Source organism: Barbus barbus, assembly GCF_936440315.1.
Source record: "Barbus barbus genome assembly, chromosome: 38".
NCBI lineage: Eukaryota > Metazoa > Chordata > Actinopteri > Cypriniformes > Cyprinidae > Barbus > Barbus barbus.
The window spans coordinates 16,121,945-16,139,863 of record NC_136716.1 but is presented as its reverse complement, the minus strand read 5'-3'; the positions used below and the strand labels follow the sequence as shown (position 1 = coordinate 16,139,863).

At 37.4% G+C, this 17,919-nt stretch overlaps 1 protein-coding gene across 3 annotated transcripts in view; it reads left to right on the top strand.

Annotated features, from left to right (window-relative positions):
* Positions 1-17,919, top strand: part of LOC306857821 (zinc finger E-box-binding homeobox 1-like) — a 69,954-nt gene that overhangs the window by 43,935 nt on the left and 8,100 nt on the right. For all 3 annotated transcript variants that reach the window (XM_079398010.1, XM_079398012.1, XM_079398011.1), the window contains exons 2-5: positions 6,203-6,370; positions 14,574-14,729; positions 16,047-16,249; positions 16,644-16,755. In XM_079398010.1, the coding sequence (XP_079254136.1) occupies positions 6,203-6,370; positions 14,574-14,729; positions 16,047-16,249; positions 16,644-16,755 (639 nt within the window). The remainder of the gene's footprint in view (positions 1-6,202; positions 6,371-14,573; positions 14,730-16,046; positions 16,250-16,643; positions 16,756-17,919) is intronic.

Here is a 17,919-nt window from a genome sequence, read left to right as displayed (position 1 = left end):
GTATATAAATAAGCACAAATATATTTGATAATATATTTCTTATATATAGACGTGTGTGTGTGTGTGTGTGTGTGTGTATATATATATATATATATATATATATACACTCATTGGCCACTTTATTAGGTACACCTTGCTTGTACCGGGTTGGACCCCCTTTTGCCTTCAGAACTGCCTTAATTCTTTGTGGCATAGATTCAACAAGGTGTTGGAAACATTCCTCAGATATTTTGGTTCATATTGACATGATAGCATCACGCAGTTGTCAGCTGCACATCCATGATGTGAATCTCCCGTTCCACCACATTCCAAAGGTGCTCTATTGGATTGAGATCTGGTGACTGTGGAGGCCATTTGAGTAAAGTCAACTCATTGTCATGTTCAAGAAACCAGTCTGAGGTGATTTGAGCTTTGTGACATGGTGCATTATCCTGCTGGAAGTAGCCATCAGAAGATGGGTACACTAGTCATAAAGGGATGGACATGGTCAGCAACAATACTCAGGTAGTCTGTGGCGTTTAAACGATGCTCAATTGGTACTAAGGGGCCCAAAGTGTGCCAAGAAAATATCCCCCACACCATTACACCACCACCACCAGCCTGAACCGTTGAGACAAGGCACACGCACTTAAAGCATTTAAAATGATTTGTTTGTTGTTGATTTTGATCCAGTAACATGTTCTACTTCTCTAAATCACATTGTGCTTGTGTTTGAATGCACTCTACATAGAGATTGAGAGGGCAAGAAGCAGATGAGAATGTTTTTAGTGGCAAAGACTCATGGGAAACCTACAGCTCACCTTCCTAAATGACAAATCAATAACTCTTGTCTGCCTCAGAGTCTCATGTGTCTTTTATCTGAGCTGGAGTTTAGATGGGTGAAGGCTCAATTTATTATTTAAAAGCTCCATATTTGATGTACTGTACTGCTAACAAGCAGTTGAGCTCTGCCCAGGTGAGTCACAATGTATATGGGTACTCGTTTAGGGGTTGCTTTTAGAGGCATTTATCGGTGTGCCTTGACAGATGTCACTGAAATGCTCTAGGGGGCATTAAGGGGTCTCGATTGTGTTTGCTTTAAATAGAACCTTCAGAGAATCACCTGGAGTTCTGGGAATTCAGTCTTTATCATACAGGTACAGAGCAGCAGATTGGAGGCCAGTTTTTGCCCAGTCAACATATCACTTCACTGGGTTGATTGTAAAATCCATAGATGAGGCATAGCTGGAAAACTGATTGACCAGTAGGAATGTAGACTCATTAGGCTAATGGTTTCATAAGCTGACTTGACATATTCATAGTGCTGTGCATGCCGACAACACACGCAAAGATCATTGTAGGTTTTGGTGGAATGTCAGTTTTTTTTATTAGGATAAGTTTATGTGATATTTTAGGAGATAGGAAATACATTTAGCAAGCATTTATATAACTGAGTAGTAGAGTGTTGGCCTTGTGGTTAGCGCACATGCTAAAAATACAACAGGGGTGGCAACTTCGGTCCTGGAGGGCCGGTGTCCTGCAGAGTTTAGCTCCAACCCTAATCAAACACACCTGCCTGTAACTTTCTAGTGATCTTGAAGACATTGATTAGCTTCTTCAGGTGTGTTTGATTAGGGTTGGAGGCTTAAAAAAGTACTCTTTAGTGTCACATGATCCTTAAGAAATCATTCTAATATGCTGATTTAAAACAATTAATACGTTTTTATTATTAATGTTAAAAATAGATGTGCAGCTTAATTTTTTTGTAGAAACCGTGATAAATTATTTCTCAGGATTCTTTTTATAACTGTCAATTTGGATCAATTTAATGCACCTTTGCTAAATAAATGTATTAATGTCTTAATACATTTCTTAAATATATTTCTTAAATAAATATATGATATGACTGCAAACGTTTGAACCGTTCTGTATACTGTGTGAAAAAGCAAGTTATTTCCTAAGTTGTTTATTAAATTGGCTTTTATATTGTCATTAAACTAAATCCAAAACAAATCATTAAAATATTGTCCAGAAAATATATACTTTACTTATTAAATGTTTAATTTCTGTTTAAAAGCATGTTCATGCAATTTTTTTTTGTATAGTGCTTTTCACAAGAAGTATTATTCCAAAGCAACTTTACAAAGTAAAGCAGAAAACAAGAGTTTTTCACAAAATAATATACAGATTTGTTTTGCTTACTGTTACTAAAAAGTATTCCTACCAACAGAGTAAAAAATTGTAATCAGTCTCATGATTTCTGACCAGAAAAAATATTTAAAATATGAGTAGTAATAAATATTTTGATTTATTTTGAGGCACAGATGTTAAATGTTTCATGCTGTCTTTTATGTGTTTTTTACAGTTTGTTCTTCCCGTGCCTTTGCACAGTTTTAGCTTACAACTCCAGCATAATGTGAGCTATTCCTTTCTCTGTAAAGCGTTTATTTAGTCACTTTTCCTGTGTGTACCTCCTGAAGGCTGTAATGAAATCTCTCATGTGGAACGGCGGAACAAGGCTCGTGGCTGTTTGCCATGGATCATTCACAGTGAGCTCACACACTCTCCACTGTCCCTTTACTTCTGTCTTCTGCTGACTAGCCACACCGCTTGCTTCCCTTGGCTGAACAGCCTGATGGGATTGGTAGCATCTCCTTCACAGTGCACCGAATTGACTGTTGTGGTGATCTGTGCATCACTCGGAAAGGTTTGACAGAACTTGTGGCTAGTGAGCGATGGGTCTATCTTTATGATTGTGTGATTTTTTTTTTCTTTTCCATTTTGTTATAGGCAGCATTTTTCAACCACCCCCACATTGAGACTACTTTCAGGTACATATATAGACACACCACAGGTCTTTGATCCATGACCTTAAAACCAAAGATGGAGCGTGAGATAGAGAGAAAGAAAGCGGTTAAGAGGTTTGTACATGCACAGAACAGGTGGAGAATGAAAGTACAGGCCAGAGAAATAAAAGAAGATTGAGAGTGTGAGAGGGAGAGAGAGAGAGAGAGAGAGTTGGTTAAAGTGTGCAACAAAAAGCACAAAATCAGCTGAATGTAAATGTGCCAGATAAGTCCAGCAGAAGAGATATGGTGTGTGTGTGTGTGGTGTGTGTGAATCTACGGCCAGCCCCTCTGCTGACTTTGCTCCTCTCAAAGGAAAATTGATTTGGCCGGAGAGAGGTACTTAGATGAGTGGAAAAGAAGAATGACGGAGAGCGAGAACGGTGAGAGAAATGGAGAGAGAGAGGAGGCGGATAGAGAGGAAGGCTTTTTGGCACATCTATTCCTTTCCCTGCAAAAAAAAAATCAGTCAACAAGGATTCACACATATTACAATGATAATCACTACCAGTCTCTTGCGTCACATTCATTGTGTGATGTGTGAATGTGTGAATATCTGAAAAGTTATATGATTGTGTGAATATACAGTGGGTACGGAAAGTATTCAGACCCCCTTAAATTTTTCACTCTTTGTTATATTGCAGTCATTTGCTAAAATCATTTAAGTTCATTTTTTTTCCTCATTAATGTACGCACAGCACCCCATATTAACAGAAAAACACAGAATTGTTGACATTTTTGCAGATTTATTAAAAAAGAAAAACTGAAATATCACATGGTCCTAAGTATTCAGACCCTTTGCTGTGACACTCTATATTTAACTCAGGTGCTGTCCATTTCTTCTGATCATCCTTGAGATGGTTCTACACCTTCATTTGAGTCCAGTTGTGTTTGATTATACTGACTGGACTTCATTAGGAAAGCCACACACCTGTCTATATAAGACCTTACAGCTCACAGTGCATGTCAGAGCAAACGAGAATCATGAGGTCAAAGGAACTGCCTGAAGAGCTCAGAGACAGAATTGTGGCAAGGAACAGATCTGGCCAAGGTTACAAAACAAATTCTGCTGCACTTAAGGTTCCTAAGAGCACAGTGGCCTCCATAATCCTTAAATGGATGACGTTTGGGACGACCAGAACCCTTGTTAGAGCTGGCCGTCCGGCCAAACTGAGCTATCGGGGGAGAAGAGCCTTGGTGAGAGAGGTAAAGAAGAAGCCAAAGATCACTGTGGCTGAGCTCCAGAGATGCAGTCGGGAGATGGGAGAAAGTTGTAGAAAGTCAAACATCACTGCAGCCCTCCACTAGTCGGGGCTTTATGGCAGAGTGGCCCGACGGAAGCCTCTCCTCAGTGCAAGACACATGAAAGCCCGCATGGACTCCAAGATGGTGACAAATAAGATTCTCTGGTCTGATGAGACCAAGACTTTTTGGCCTTAATTCTAAGCGGTATGTGTGGAGAAAACCAGGCACTGCTCATCACCTGTCCAATACAGTCCCAACAGTGAAGCATGGTGGTGGCAGCATCATGCTGTGGGGGTGTTTTTCAGCTGCAGGGACAGGACGACTGGTTGCAATCGAGGGAAAGATGAATGCGGCCAAGTACAGGGATATCCTGGACGAAAACCTTCTCCAGAGTGCTCAGGACCTCAGACTGGGCCGAAGGTTTACCTTCCAACAAGACAATGACCCTAAGCACACAGCTAAAATAACGAAGGAGTGGCTTCACAACAACTCCGTGACTGTTCTTGAATGGCTCAGCCAGAGCCCTGACTTAAACCCAATTGAGCATCTCTGGAGAGACCTAAAAATGGCTGTCCACCAACGTTTACCATCCAACCTGACAGAACTGGAGAGGATCTGCAAGGAGGAATGGCAGAGGATCCCCAAATCCAGGTGTGAAAAACTTGTTGCATCTTTCCCAAAAAGACTCATGGCTGTATTAGATCAAAAGGGTGCTTCTACTAAATACTGAGCAAAGGGTCTGAATACTTAGGACCATGTGATATTTCAGTTTTTCTTTTTTAATAAATCTGCAAAAATGTCAACAATTCTGTTTTTCTGTCAATATGGGGTGCTGTGTGTACATTGAGGAAAAAAATGAACTTAAATGATTTTAGCAAATGGCTGCAATGCGTATAACAGAGTTAAAAATTTAAGGGGGTCTGAATACTTTCCGTACCCACTATATGTATTGAAAAAATGTTTTTACCAATTAACGGGGTAGTTCACACTCATTCATGTTGCTCCAAACTTGTTCTGTGGAATAAAAAATAAATTTTGAAGAATCTTTCTGCTGTTTTTGGCAATGGGGCCCAAAACAACATTGAACCCCATTGACTTTCATTGTATGGATGAAAGAAATGACAGGATATTTTTCAAAAATATGTTCAGCAGAAGTAAGAACAACACAGGGTGAGTAAAGGATGACATCATTCTTGTTTTTGGGTGAATTATACCTTTAAAATAACACTGATTCCTCAGGTGGCCACAAACTCTTCAGTCTGAGATGTATAGAAATGCTGGATGTTTCCTGTCTCTCTTTTAACTGAATTTATAAATCTAAACATTCAACCCCTGCTTGATTTATGCCTGCTCCATAAGAGGCCTTGTCCTGCCAGCACTTACCTTTAACGGATGAGAACGTGTTAGGTGAGCTTACCACTCCGTCATCTGCTGTTTTAATAGAATGTCAAATCACACTTAGCCTAGCATGCAAACACACACATTACTAATTAAGGCCGTCTGGCCTGTTACAGAAAATCAATGGTGTTTTAGCTCGATCTCTCTCTCCTTCCTGTGCTGCTGAAATGGAGGTCAGCCTGTCTCTCCTCTTTGTCAAAAGTAATAAAGAGTCATTTAATCATTACAAAAGGCCGATCGTACACCTATAAGAAGATATGTTTCCAGTATTGTATGGTATGTGATCTCACGATTACAGTAGCTTGATCGTCATTTCATGATCTGATTACTCCGTCTGACTGTGCCACACTGGACAGTTTGGCCACAAATGGTTTTAACACAAGCCGTTCTGATTTACTGATTCAATCTCGAGCGATTCTTTGTCTTGTTTCATTGGCTTACTGAAAGACTCATGATCTGCTCCACTACTATTTGGCATTTAATTGAATTATTCCCTTAAGTACACTTCATCTCTCTACATCTCTTCAGTCATCTCTCCCGCTTCAACAATTGGTTTCATCTGAGCTGCTGTGTCTCTCTTCAATCTTGCTTGGCTCTATCTTGTAGTCATTTTCACCAGCAGCGTCTTTCCAAATTTCAAGGGTTTCATCAAGCCTTCTGCGGTTTGCAAGCACTTCCAGGCTCCATATGTTAGCATTTTCTTTAAGTGTTGTGTTTTCTCTGTGTCTCTGCAGTGAGTAACTACAGTCATGTGCTGGAGGGCCAATCAGACTCAGATGATGAAGATAAGCTTCACATCGTGGAGGAGGAAGGTAGTGTCCTGGACGGGGCTGACTGTGACAGTGTGGCCCCTGACGATGACCCTAACGGGACCGTCGACCCCGACGGCAGATGGGACGATGGTAAGCCCGCCACTTTGTGGCATATCATTATCAAGGACGTTTATATATTTTGTCTCATTTCAGGTTCACCTAAGTTTCTCAGGGAGTTATGAGACACGTTCTTGCGTTCAAAAACAGCTAGATAGAAGAGAATGAAGATGTCTCTATATGCATGTTTTAAAAGTTAGATTATTTTTAAATTGACAAGCTGTCTTAAAAATACAAAGCTTGTGGCAGGATGCTCCAAAAACAGAGCTAGACATGATGACACAGCCACAGACCTCCGTCTAAAAGTGTGTGACTGTAATCAAGTTTCCATCCAGATTTTGCGCTGTTTTATTATCGATAAAGAGATATGCGTTAAAAAAATTTGCGAAATTTGCTGTCTACAGCCTGTTTCCATCCAATTGACCTTGTACCGTTAAAATGGTGTGCGTCATGACGTCATCCCTAAAAAAACGAATTTTCGCATAAGTTTTGGTGTATCACAAAAAAATGTTGCCCTTGAGCTGTTTCCATACATAATTTATCCTATTGCGTAAATTATAGGCTAGGCTAGCTGTTCTTCATCCATTTGAAACAAACAAAAGAAAAGCCTATATTAAATTGTATAGGCCTACATAAAATAATTTTTAAGTGTCGTGAGTTTTTTTTTTTGTGTGTGTACTTTGTTATAGACTAGATAGATAGGCCACTGTTGATAATCAAGCAATGGTCATAAACAGTTGCAGTTGTATTATTATAATTTTTCTGATTAACGTTTATAGGAAATATGAATGTTCATTCCGGTTATTTTATTTCTCCTAACCGACGGTCGTTAAGCCATATTAACTTTTAACCGACAAGATTGTTAAATTACAATTAAATGAAATGTAAATTGATAGGTGGCTTGACCTATTACAAATACCTAAATTTGTTTTCCAGGGATTCATTTTATACACGCAAAAAGCAGAATAAACAACATGATACATAAAAGAAACAGGCCCATATGCAAAATATATTTTTCTAAATAATTAATGAATTAACAAAACGAAAGAAAAAAAACCTGCAACAATTAGCAGCCTATATGCAGAATTTGTGATGCACTCTTGAGAAAGCAGCAGTTTTCCTTTATTTCACAAAAGTACGTTTTGTTTTTTTATTGTGAATGTACACAAATAAAATAAATATTTTGAATAGTTTTGAATAATGTCTTACTCTTATATGATCACAAATGAAGCAGTAGGCTAGTGCAAGTTGTTTCCACTTTTACAAGGAAAAAACAAAACAAAAAAAACACAAGCGATCGTGCTGGCGCCTCGCGCGCAGGTAAGCATATATAGCCTACTGACTCCACAACGCAGCCTGTTCATGTCAAAATGAAATACAGTCAGCCAAAAATATTGAAGAAACATGAAAAAAATATTTTATTTCCCCTCATTCCACAACAAATCATTTAAATTGAACGGTAGAAATAATAAAAATATAAGAAGCTAACAAGCCAAAACTAATGAATTTAAACTTCACGTTCCAATATGTAAAACAACATGTGCTTGGCATAATATCACGGGGTTATGGTGGTCAAGCTGAAAGGCATGGGCTACAGGCTATTTAAACTGTAGAAAAATTAATTTTTTTTATAATAATCATGTAAACGTAGGCTAGCCTACTAACACCAAATTAAGATAAGTATGTTTGAGAGGTAACTCGTCTTTTTCTTACCATGTATAAAATAATTTTAGATACCATTTAATAATATGATTTAATGCGCTTTTGAACTACAGGGAAACGGTGCCGTGAACACGGACGCTGCCTATAGGCTAATTCTGTCATGTGACTCCACATTTATTTGCGTTAAAGCCCCTTTTCTCGACAAAAAGTGTTTCCAAACAAGTTTTTGCGACATTTGAAGTATCGATATGGAATTTATGCGCTAAAGTTAAACGTAAAAAGATTTTGTAAGAAAAAGAAAATTTTAAAAGAAATGTAATCGATAATTGGCATTTCCATCAGCTATATCGTAAATATTTTAAAGCGCTAAATATTTTTCTGCAAAAAATCTTTGGATGGAAACCTGGTTTTTGATGCTTTCAAAGGGATGAATTTAAATATGCAACTTCTCTGTCATCACACATAACACTTTTTTTTTTTTGAAAGAAAAAACGAATGCTTTTATTATAGAGACTTGTTAAATTGATCAAAAGTGACAGTTAAAGCATTTATGTTACAAAAGATTTCTAATGAAATGCTATTCTTTTGAACTTTCTGTTCATTAAGTATCTTGAAAAATGTATCACTGCCTCCATAAAAATATTAAACCAACATATTTAACATTGATATAAATCAAAAATGTTTTTTTAAAGCACCAAAATCAGCATATTAGAATGATTTCTGAAGAATCTTGACACTGAAATTCAGCTTTGCCATCACGAGAATAAATTATAAAAATATTAAAACTGAAAAGAGTTCAATTGTAATAATATTTCACAATATAGTTGTTTTTATTGAATTTTGATCAAATAGATGCAGAACTAGTGAGCATAAGAGACTCCTTTTGAAACATTTGAACAGTATTACAAAACTAAGAAATTATATTTAAAAATCTAAATACAGTGTTCTCAAACTCTAGGAAACCTTGTATTATGAATATTTGGGAATTTCATAAGTCATGACTTTTTTAAAGAAAAAAAAATTCTGTTTGAAAAGTTCTGACTAGTCAAACATCAGTATTCAGAAAACGCACCCTGTTGAAAAACTAGTTGACTTTTCAAATCGACTAGTCACTAGTTAGGTGACTAGTCAACCATCATTCAAATTATAACACAAGTTTTATGTTTTTTTTTTAAGAGGAACATGAAGCATAATCTCTCTAAGAAACACTAATTGAGACAATTCAACCATTCATATGCTGCCTTTTCATATTTCCTTCAGAAAATGCAGACCTAGTTTTTATTGTGATGGTAAAATCTTGGCTCCATCTAGAAAACAAGGCTTGATAAAGGCCGACTAGGATACAATAGAGCTCTTTTGCGTTCGACGAAAGGCATTTCTCCTGTTCCTGGGCTAATATGTATTGCCTGCAGTGTGGGGATTGTTTATGCTGGAAGAGGTGAACACAAAGTCTGTTGTGTGTGAGCTACCAGGGTGCTATTGTGCATTAAGCTTAGTGTTTTGCGGGACGCAGGTATCATGGCAGGTAATATACCGCCACAATAACCACAGCAACTGCTTGCACAGCAGCCCCTTGTTCAGTTTTTTCATTCGGTACATTTTCTACTCTCTCCACTCTGTATTTCAAGGTTCACCCCCGAAATTCATGAAAGTCCTCTGTCATTTTAATTTTTTCTGCCAGTATTCATTCATTCATTCATTCATTCCTTTCTCCCGGCTTCTCTGTCAGTTCTCTGCAGGATGGAGCTTCAGTGAAGAAGAAAGTCATTGTTTTTGGCAGAGCTCTCCAAACATTAAACACTTCACAGAAACCCGAGTTAAGAGAGAGGGACTACACACACACACGCACACACACACACACACACACACACACACACACACTCTCTCAGACATTTCTTTTATTACCTCCATACCAACTTCATCTCTTTGTAGTCTTTCTTTGTCCGCCTGTTGCTTCTTTGTTGTAGCTCTGAATGAATTGTTGTCTTGAGTCTCTAATGTTTTCCCAGAATTCTTTTTAACATGTTACAGCACCTGTTGCAGCACCTTTTCCTCTTCATTTCGTAGCTTTTCTCTCTCCATTGCCAAAGGCTCGGTTGCAGCAAGAGGCCCAGATATACGAGCCATTACGAGGTGTGTCACATAGAGAAATTGGTCTGCTGAGATGTAATGTGCATTGTTCTCTGTTCTCAGATGTCGTGTTTGAGTTATATACACTTCTCTGCCTAAGCTTCCCATCATTCAAAGATCTCAGGACTGTAAAGCAGCCACTAGCCATAATGGTTCAGCGCTATCGGTCCAACTCTCACTCTCCATTTCGGGCTACCCCACACTTTTATTTTCTCTTTCTTTTTATCTTGGCAGCGATCTCTGTGTTAGAGTACCAGCTCCCTTAGAAACCGTTCGGCTGGCTCTCTGTGGTCTCTGACTACAATTCTTGTACCTCAACCTCCGCTTTTACTTTCTCTCCGTCCAACCTATTTTTCTGTGCTTCGTTCTTCATGATCGGATGACTGGCCGCTCGTTCAATGTCAGCTCTCGTGTTCTCTGAGATGAAAACGCTCCTCTTGCAGTCATATATGGGGCAAATACTCCATAAACTAATACATGATTACTGTGGTATGGATAGTGACGCTGGGTATACAATTCGATATGTCATAGCGCTCTGTTTCCCTGTAATTTAACCACACGTTTCTTGAACATTATGAATCAGCCATTTACGTAATGCGGTGAGCAGAGGCACCTAGCATAATGGAACAAGAAATATGGCAGATGGGTTTACTTCATTTTTTACTGTTAGGGAGGATTACATTCTATATTTGACTCTTAGGTTTTAAAGTGCATGAGCATATGGTGATGGAGTAATTGGTCACTGGGGAAAGTGCTGTAAGTGCCTGACTCATAATGGAAATCTCACCAGAACTTTAATCAGGAAAAGTGGAGCTGGTGGATTCTGGGAAATGTAGTGCTGGCTGATGGTCTATCTATGCTGTGAGAATCAGAATCATATGAATCTCACAGTTCATATTCTACCCTCAAAACCCTTGTTTTTTGTTTTTTTTAATGCAGTAAAAACAGTAATATTGTAAAATATATAATAAAAACTTAAAACAACTTTTCAGTTATTACTCCATTACTAATAGAAATCATTCTATTATGCTGATTTGGTGCTCAATAAAGATTTCTTATTATCAATGTTGAAAACAGTTGTGCTGCTTAAGATTTTTGTGGAAACTGTTATAAATTTCTTTCAGGATTTTTTGGTGAATAGAAAATTTAAGACATAGCGTTTATTTTAAATGGAAATATTTGTGACATTATAATTGTACTTACTCAATACACAATACAATTCTATATGCATGCCTCATTCATTCATTCATTGTGTCATTTTAATGCATCATTGCTGAATGAAAAACAAAAACAAAACTTACACCAAATTTTTGACTATCTGTATAAATATAGATATTTGGAAGCCTGTTTACGCCAGTGAATGAAAAGTAATTGCAACTTTTTATCTCACAATTCTTACTTTTTTTCCTCAAGATTACGAGTTTGCATCTCGCAATTCTGACTTTATTCTCAAACTTGAAATTGCGAGTTATAAAGTCAGATTTTTCTAAAAAAAAAAAATGATATCATGCAATTCTGAGGTAAAAATCTGATTTTCGAGATGTAAACTTGCAGTTGCAAGAAAAAAGTAAGAATTGTGAGATAAAAACTCGCAATTACATTTTTTTTTTATTCAGTGGCGGAAATGGGCTTCCATAGATATATAACCTTCATGATAATTAAACTTAATTATCATTACTTTAATACTAAAAATAGTCTCACATTCAAAAAAGCCTGTACCCATTTACTTCTAATGGACATGCTAGGGTGTTTTACAAGCAAAAATAAGTTTAGGATTGTTGTCTGTTCAAACCAGTATCTGAAACAGGCTACATTTGAAGGGTCATGTGAGCAACCTCACAGAAAAATCAGATTTGAACAGAAAATCAGATTTGGCCCACATTCAGCCTCGGTGAGAATGCCATAGTCAACCGTAACTGTTTTGTTAGTGTGTTTAATGGAACCACGCTTACAGTACCTCACAAGATTTTATGTACATATGTCTTCATTTTCTCTACTTAATCATCCGAGTTAAAGTAAATCTGTGAACTGGCTGAGCTTTTAGACTCATGTGACCCAGCTCTGGCACGCTAATAGTGCGTCATTGTCAAATCAAACCAAGCCCGTCACAGAACACTCATGCACTTTATCTGACCTTCACCCTTAATGTGTTTAACAAGGTCAGGATGCCATATATAATCATATATGTGTGTGTTAGCTACTTCCTTGAGTTTAGACTACAACAGAATCTTATTTGTTGCTCTTCAAAGAAAATTTTAGTTTGTTATAAAATCACAAGACAATCTCTGTCTGTGTCTCTGTCTGTATTGTAAGGCCTGAGGGGATATTGTTCCTCACAAGATGTCACAGGACTTTAATAATGTAGCATAATAAAGTGTTGGGCCTAGCTTGTGAATGATTCTTGGAAACGCTGTAGTGTGGATCTGAGTGTAGAATGAGGAATGAGACACTCTCGTCCAGCCCCACTAACATTCATGTCTCTATCTCTGGCCCACTTATAATGTGAGATTGTCACGGCTGCAGTTGTGTTGTGATGTCATGACAACAGCGTGCTGTGATGGCTGTGTCGTGCAGGGCAAAGCTTGGAGCGAGAGATCTGGTAATCATCTGTTCCTTCACTAGCAGAACATCTCACACCCAGATTTCAACACGATTTAAACCTCTCAGGAACGTTTGGGAGGGACCTACTGAAACATTTGCCATTGAAATCACTGGAGATCATGATATCCGGTCATTTCAATGGAGTTGATCTTTTCAATGTGTTCATGTTTTTTTGGCATAGTTTAAATTAATATGTAAATGAATCTATAAAATTAGCTAGTCTTCTGCTACTCTTTGTTTCTTACCTGCAGTGTTATACCAGTCAGCAAAATTACTGACAAAAATAACTATAACACTGCAAGATTACATTAAAGTATTTTTAGATTTATTTGTATTTTGTTAATCTTGATTAATCCTAAATGTTGGATGCATGTAATGAATTAATAAAAGTTTCTGTTTATGGACATAAACTAAAGTCATGCCACTTTAATCAGAGTAAAATGGGCAAAAAATACAAATAAAAATATGATTAATTAATGTTTATTAATAAATTAAAAATAATGAAAATAATAAAATTAACATGTTAATTATTTATAAATAATTAATTAAATATTTGTTGACTGGGTGCTTGATTTAATCAGCATTTAATAATTTTATAATAATAAAAAAAATACAGTGAGACATCTATAACACTGCAAGATATTAACAATAGATTAAAATGTTTGTAGATTTATTTGTATTTTGCTAATCTAGATGTTGAATGCATGTAATGAATTAAAAGTTAAGTAAATGGACTAAAAAAAATTACATTGTTTATTAATTAATTAAAAATAATCAAAATAACATGTTAATTATTAATAAATAATGAATTAATTAATATTAAATAATAGCTAATAACAATAATTATAATAATAATACCTATTGACAATTAAATATACATTTTAAAGACTAACGTGACAAAAAATAAATAAATAAATAATGATAATTATAATAAATAAAATAACACTGAGGACAGGATGTGTGTCATCTTTGGACCAAGGACATCCGTCTATACTGTGGTGAGAAAACCCTACATGTCAGACAAATAAACAGTGTCGGTGTGAATCAGTGTCCCTTATGGAGACATCACTGCTGACAAGGGTAGACTGCACTACAAAAAGAGCTGCTGAGAAAGAGAGCGAGAATGAGCAAAAGAACACTGACATAAACAAAAACCCTCTTCATTTTCGTTTTGTCCCTCACATATTGCAGAATCTCTTAAATCGTTCCGACACACAAATGCACAAATGTCCTCAGGTGTTTCCGAATGTTGTTTTGACTCGCTAGCAAATGCCATTAGTTGTAATTGCTGACATTGCGGACTCATTTTCAGCATAAGCATGAGAGAGCGCATTGCTAAAGCACAGAACAGCGTGCCGCCCGAGGGCTCAGTTTCTCCCAAAGCCTTCGCTTGTTCATTTGCAATCGTTAGTTGAGCCAATCTTTCGTTTGTGAGCAAAAGAGAATGAGAGTACATTCCTCAAATTAAAGAAGCTCGTTTAATGGGGACGTTGAGCTCAGATTGTGCATTAAGCCGGAAATTGAATTAGCTGCACCAGAGTCATTTCTTTTTCATTTGCTTTTAATAGGTAAATGTGCAATAGAGGACTAATATGTGTTTTTGTGGGTGTACATACCCACAGACGTGAAGCTATGTATCTAAAGCTCATACCCACTCAAACCCCTCTGAGTATTTTGCTAATGTACTGTTTAATAGTGAGTCACCACTAAGTATTTTGGCTTTTATTTGGTCTCATTCAAATTACTCATCCTTCATATTTTTATCGTGCATTGGGCTGTATCATATGACGGATATTCTGTCCACAGACACAGCGGTGAGCATGTGTGTTTGTGTGTGTTGCAGTAAAAGATGAGTGCATGTCGGATGAGGATGAGAGGAGCAGAGATGCTTTGGTTGAGGAGATGCTCCAGCAAGGAGACACGGCCGTCATCTTCCCGGAGGCTCCAGAAGACGAACCTCGACAGGGCACACCAGAAACCAGCGGACATGATGAAAATGGTACACACGCACACACGCATCACACACATGGTAAACACTTCATCGGGTAACATCACACAAGATGAATATAAATACAGTTGCTAGAGTAAGTATGAACCCTTGGATTTTGTCTTACTCATTGTTAATCAGTCTATTTTGTTTATCTGTTGTTGATTTTTTGAGTAATACAGCAGAAGGCACTTGGGTTCACATACTTTTTCTTGCAACTCTAGTCAGGTCCATAAATATTGGGACATCGACACAATTCTAACATTTTTGGCTCTATACACCACCACAATGGATTTCAAATGAAAGGAACAAGATGTGCTTTAACTGCAGACTGTCAGCTTTAATTTGAGGGTATTTACAACTGTTAGGAATTACAACAGTTTGCATATGTGCCTCCCACTTGTTAAGGGACCAAAAGTAATGGGACAGAATAATAATCATAAATCAAACTTTCACTTTTTAATACTTGGTTGCAAATCCTTTGCAGTCAATTACAGCCTGAAGTCTGTGTGAGAGCTGGACAGAAACCTGCTCATTTTCCATTTGAAAATTAATATATTAGTATTATACAAGTTAGATAAGTGTTTCCTTAAATTTAGACATTTGGTTTGACAAATAAGCCAGTGGCATATTTTAATTTGTATGCACTATAATGACATTTCAATTAAACTTGTTAATTTCTTAATGTATAACAGCGTATGATGTGTCATCCGTGGCTTTATTATTCGGTTAGCATGCTGTCAAATCTTCTCTGGCTTGTTATTCATGTTGCCTTTATAACAGGCTTTACCAGCATGTTGTTTCCTTTTTTTTAATGAAATCCATTGTTCATCCATGTAATTATTTGCCTTTTTGCCGTGGTATTGTTTAATTATCCAGCTGCCAATCCTTGTTCTTTTTATTTTGGCTGCTGTTCTTCAGCTCTTCATGCTGGAGATATTTCAGGATGGGAAGTGTCACACATTAAAATCTTCCCTAACTCTCATATTCTCATTTGCCAGTGCATTGATCCATGTCTACATGCGCGCACACACACTTCACAGATAAATCATCTATGCCAGAAATGCATGCAACTGGATTCCCTTGTATTACAGTACATTAGTCTACTTGCACACCTCTTCAGATATATTTGAACAACATAGCAAATAATTGTATGCAAATTTGCTTACATTTTCAACTACTGATAGATAACAGATTTTTATGTGTTTCAAATATATGCTTTTGAGGGAAAAAAGGCTAGAGAGATAAAAGAGGGAGTCACAGAAAATGAAAATGAATACACACAAAACCTCTGCTCATTTGTAATACTCTCTTCTCTCTCACTCTCAGGCACACCAGACTCATTTTCTCAGCTCCTCACCTGTCCCTACTGCTCTCGTGGCTACAAGCGTTACACCTCACTGAAAGAACACATTAAATACAGACACGAGAAGAGCGAGGACAACTTCAGCTGCTCACTCTGCAGCTACACCTTTGCCTACCGAACACAGCTAGACAGACACATGACCGCACACAAAGCTGGCCGAGAACAGGTATTCTGTCCTTATTCCGTAATGTTTGTGAGAAGTGTGATTTGATGCTAACATGTTCAAAATGGTTTCTAAGGGATAACTGGGAATAAGGTTGTAATTTTAGACTATTGTGTGTTGTAGTGAAACCCAAAGATTTAAAACAGACTCAAAATGGTTGGATTTAACACATAAGAAATAATATATCACTCATGCATTACCTAAAGAAAAGAACTAAAAGCTGTAAAATGTACTGAAAATATCAATTTTGTCATTAAGCAATTAAAGTACATAGCTATATTTGATACAATGGCATATGGTTAAAAATTAAACACTTTTTATGAGATTTTACACATACATATAAATGATGATAGCAGTATTGTTTATCTGATTATAACACATTCTCTTTCATTTTTAGCGGCATGTTACTCAGTCAGGTGGAGGAGGGAATCGAAAGTTTAAATGCACTGAATGTGGCAAAGCCTTCAAGTACAAACACCACCTGAAAGAACACCTGCGCATCCACAGTGGTGAGGGCTGCTTGAAATATGCTATGCTGCTGTATCTGTGTGTGTGTGTGTGTGTGTGTGTGTGAGTGTGACTGTTTGCAAGCATGTATATGCGTGTGCATTTGTTCACTTCTTTGTACAAATTTGTAGGACAATTCAGCATTCAAGTACTTCAAAATACTTACAGTACTTGCTGTCAAAGGCTTCCTAAGAGAGTTTGTCCTTTATATACTGCACACTGTTTTTATAGCCTTTATGGTTTGAAAAAAAATAAAATCCTTTTCTGTGTTGTAGTTTCTTTTGAGGACCACCTATGAAGTGTCTGTTTAATTTACTTAAAGAGATTTACCCTCCATTCATCACAAATCTGAACCACACAATGTGTCCTCAACAGTAAAAGCAATAGAGTTGAAAACGTCTTACATATATACAGGTCCTTCTTGTGATAAAGTTCATTATTTTCTGTAATGTACTGATAAACAACAGACTTTCATATATTTTAGATTCATTACAACACAACTGAAGTAGTTCAAGCCTTTTATTGTTTTAATATTGATGATTTTGGCATACAGCTCATGAAAACCCAAAATTCCTATCTCAAAAAATTAGCATATCATGAAAAGGTTCTCTAAACGAGCTATTAACCTAATCATCTGAATCAACTAATTAACTCTAAACACCTGCAAAAGATTCCTGAGGCTTTTAAAAACTCCCAGCCTGGTTCATTACTCAAAACCGCAATCATGGGTAAGACTGCCGACCTGACTGCTGTCCAGAAGGCCATCATTGACACCCTCAAGCAAGAGGTTAAGACACAGAAAGAAATTTCTGAACGAATAGGCTGTTCCCAGAGTGCTGTATCAAGGCACCTCAGTGGGAAGTCTGTGGGAAGGAAAAAGTGTGGCAGAAAACGCAGCACAACGAGAAGAGGTGACCGGACCCTGAGGAAGATTGTGGAGAAGGACCGATTCCAGACCTTGGGGGACCTGCGGAAGCAGTGGACTGAGTCTGGAGTAGAAACATCCAGAGCCACCGTGTACAGGCGTGTGCAGGAAATGGGCTACAGGTGCCGCATTCCCCAGGTCAAGCCACTTTTGAACCAGAAACAGCGGCAGAAGCGCCTGACCTGGGCTACAGAGAAGCAGCACTGGACTGTTGCTCAGTGGTCCAAAGTACTTTTTTCGG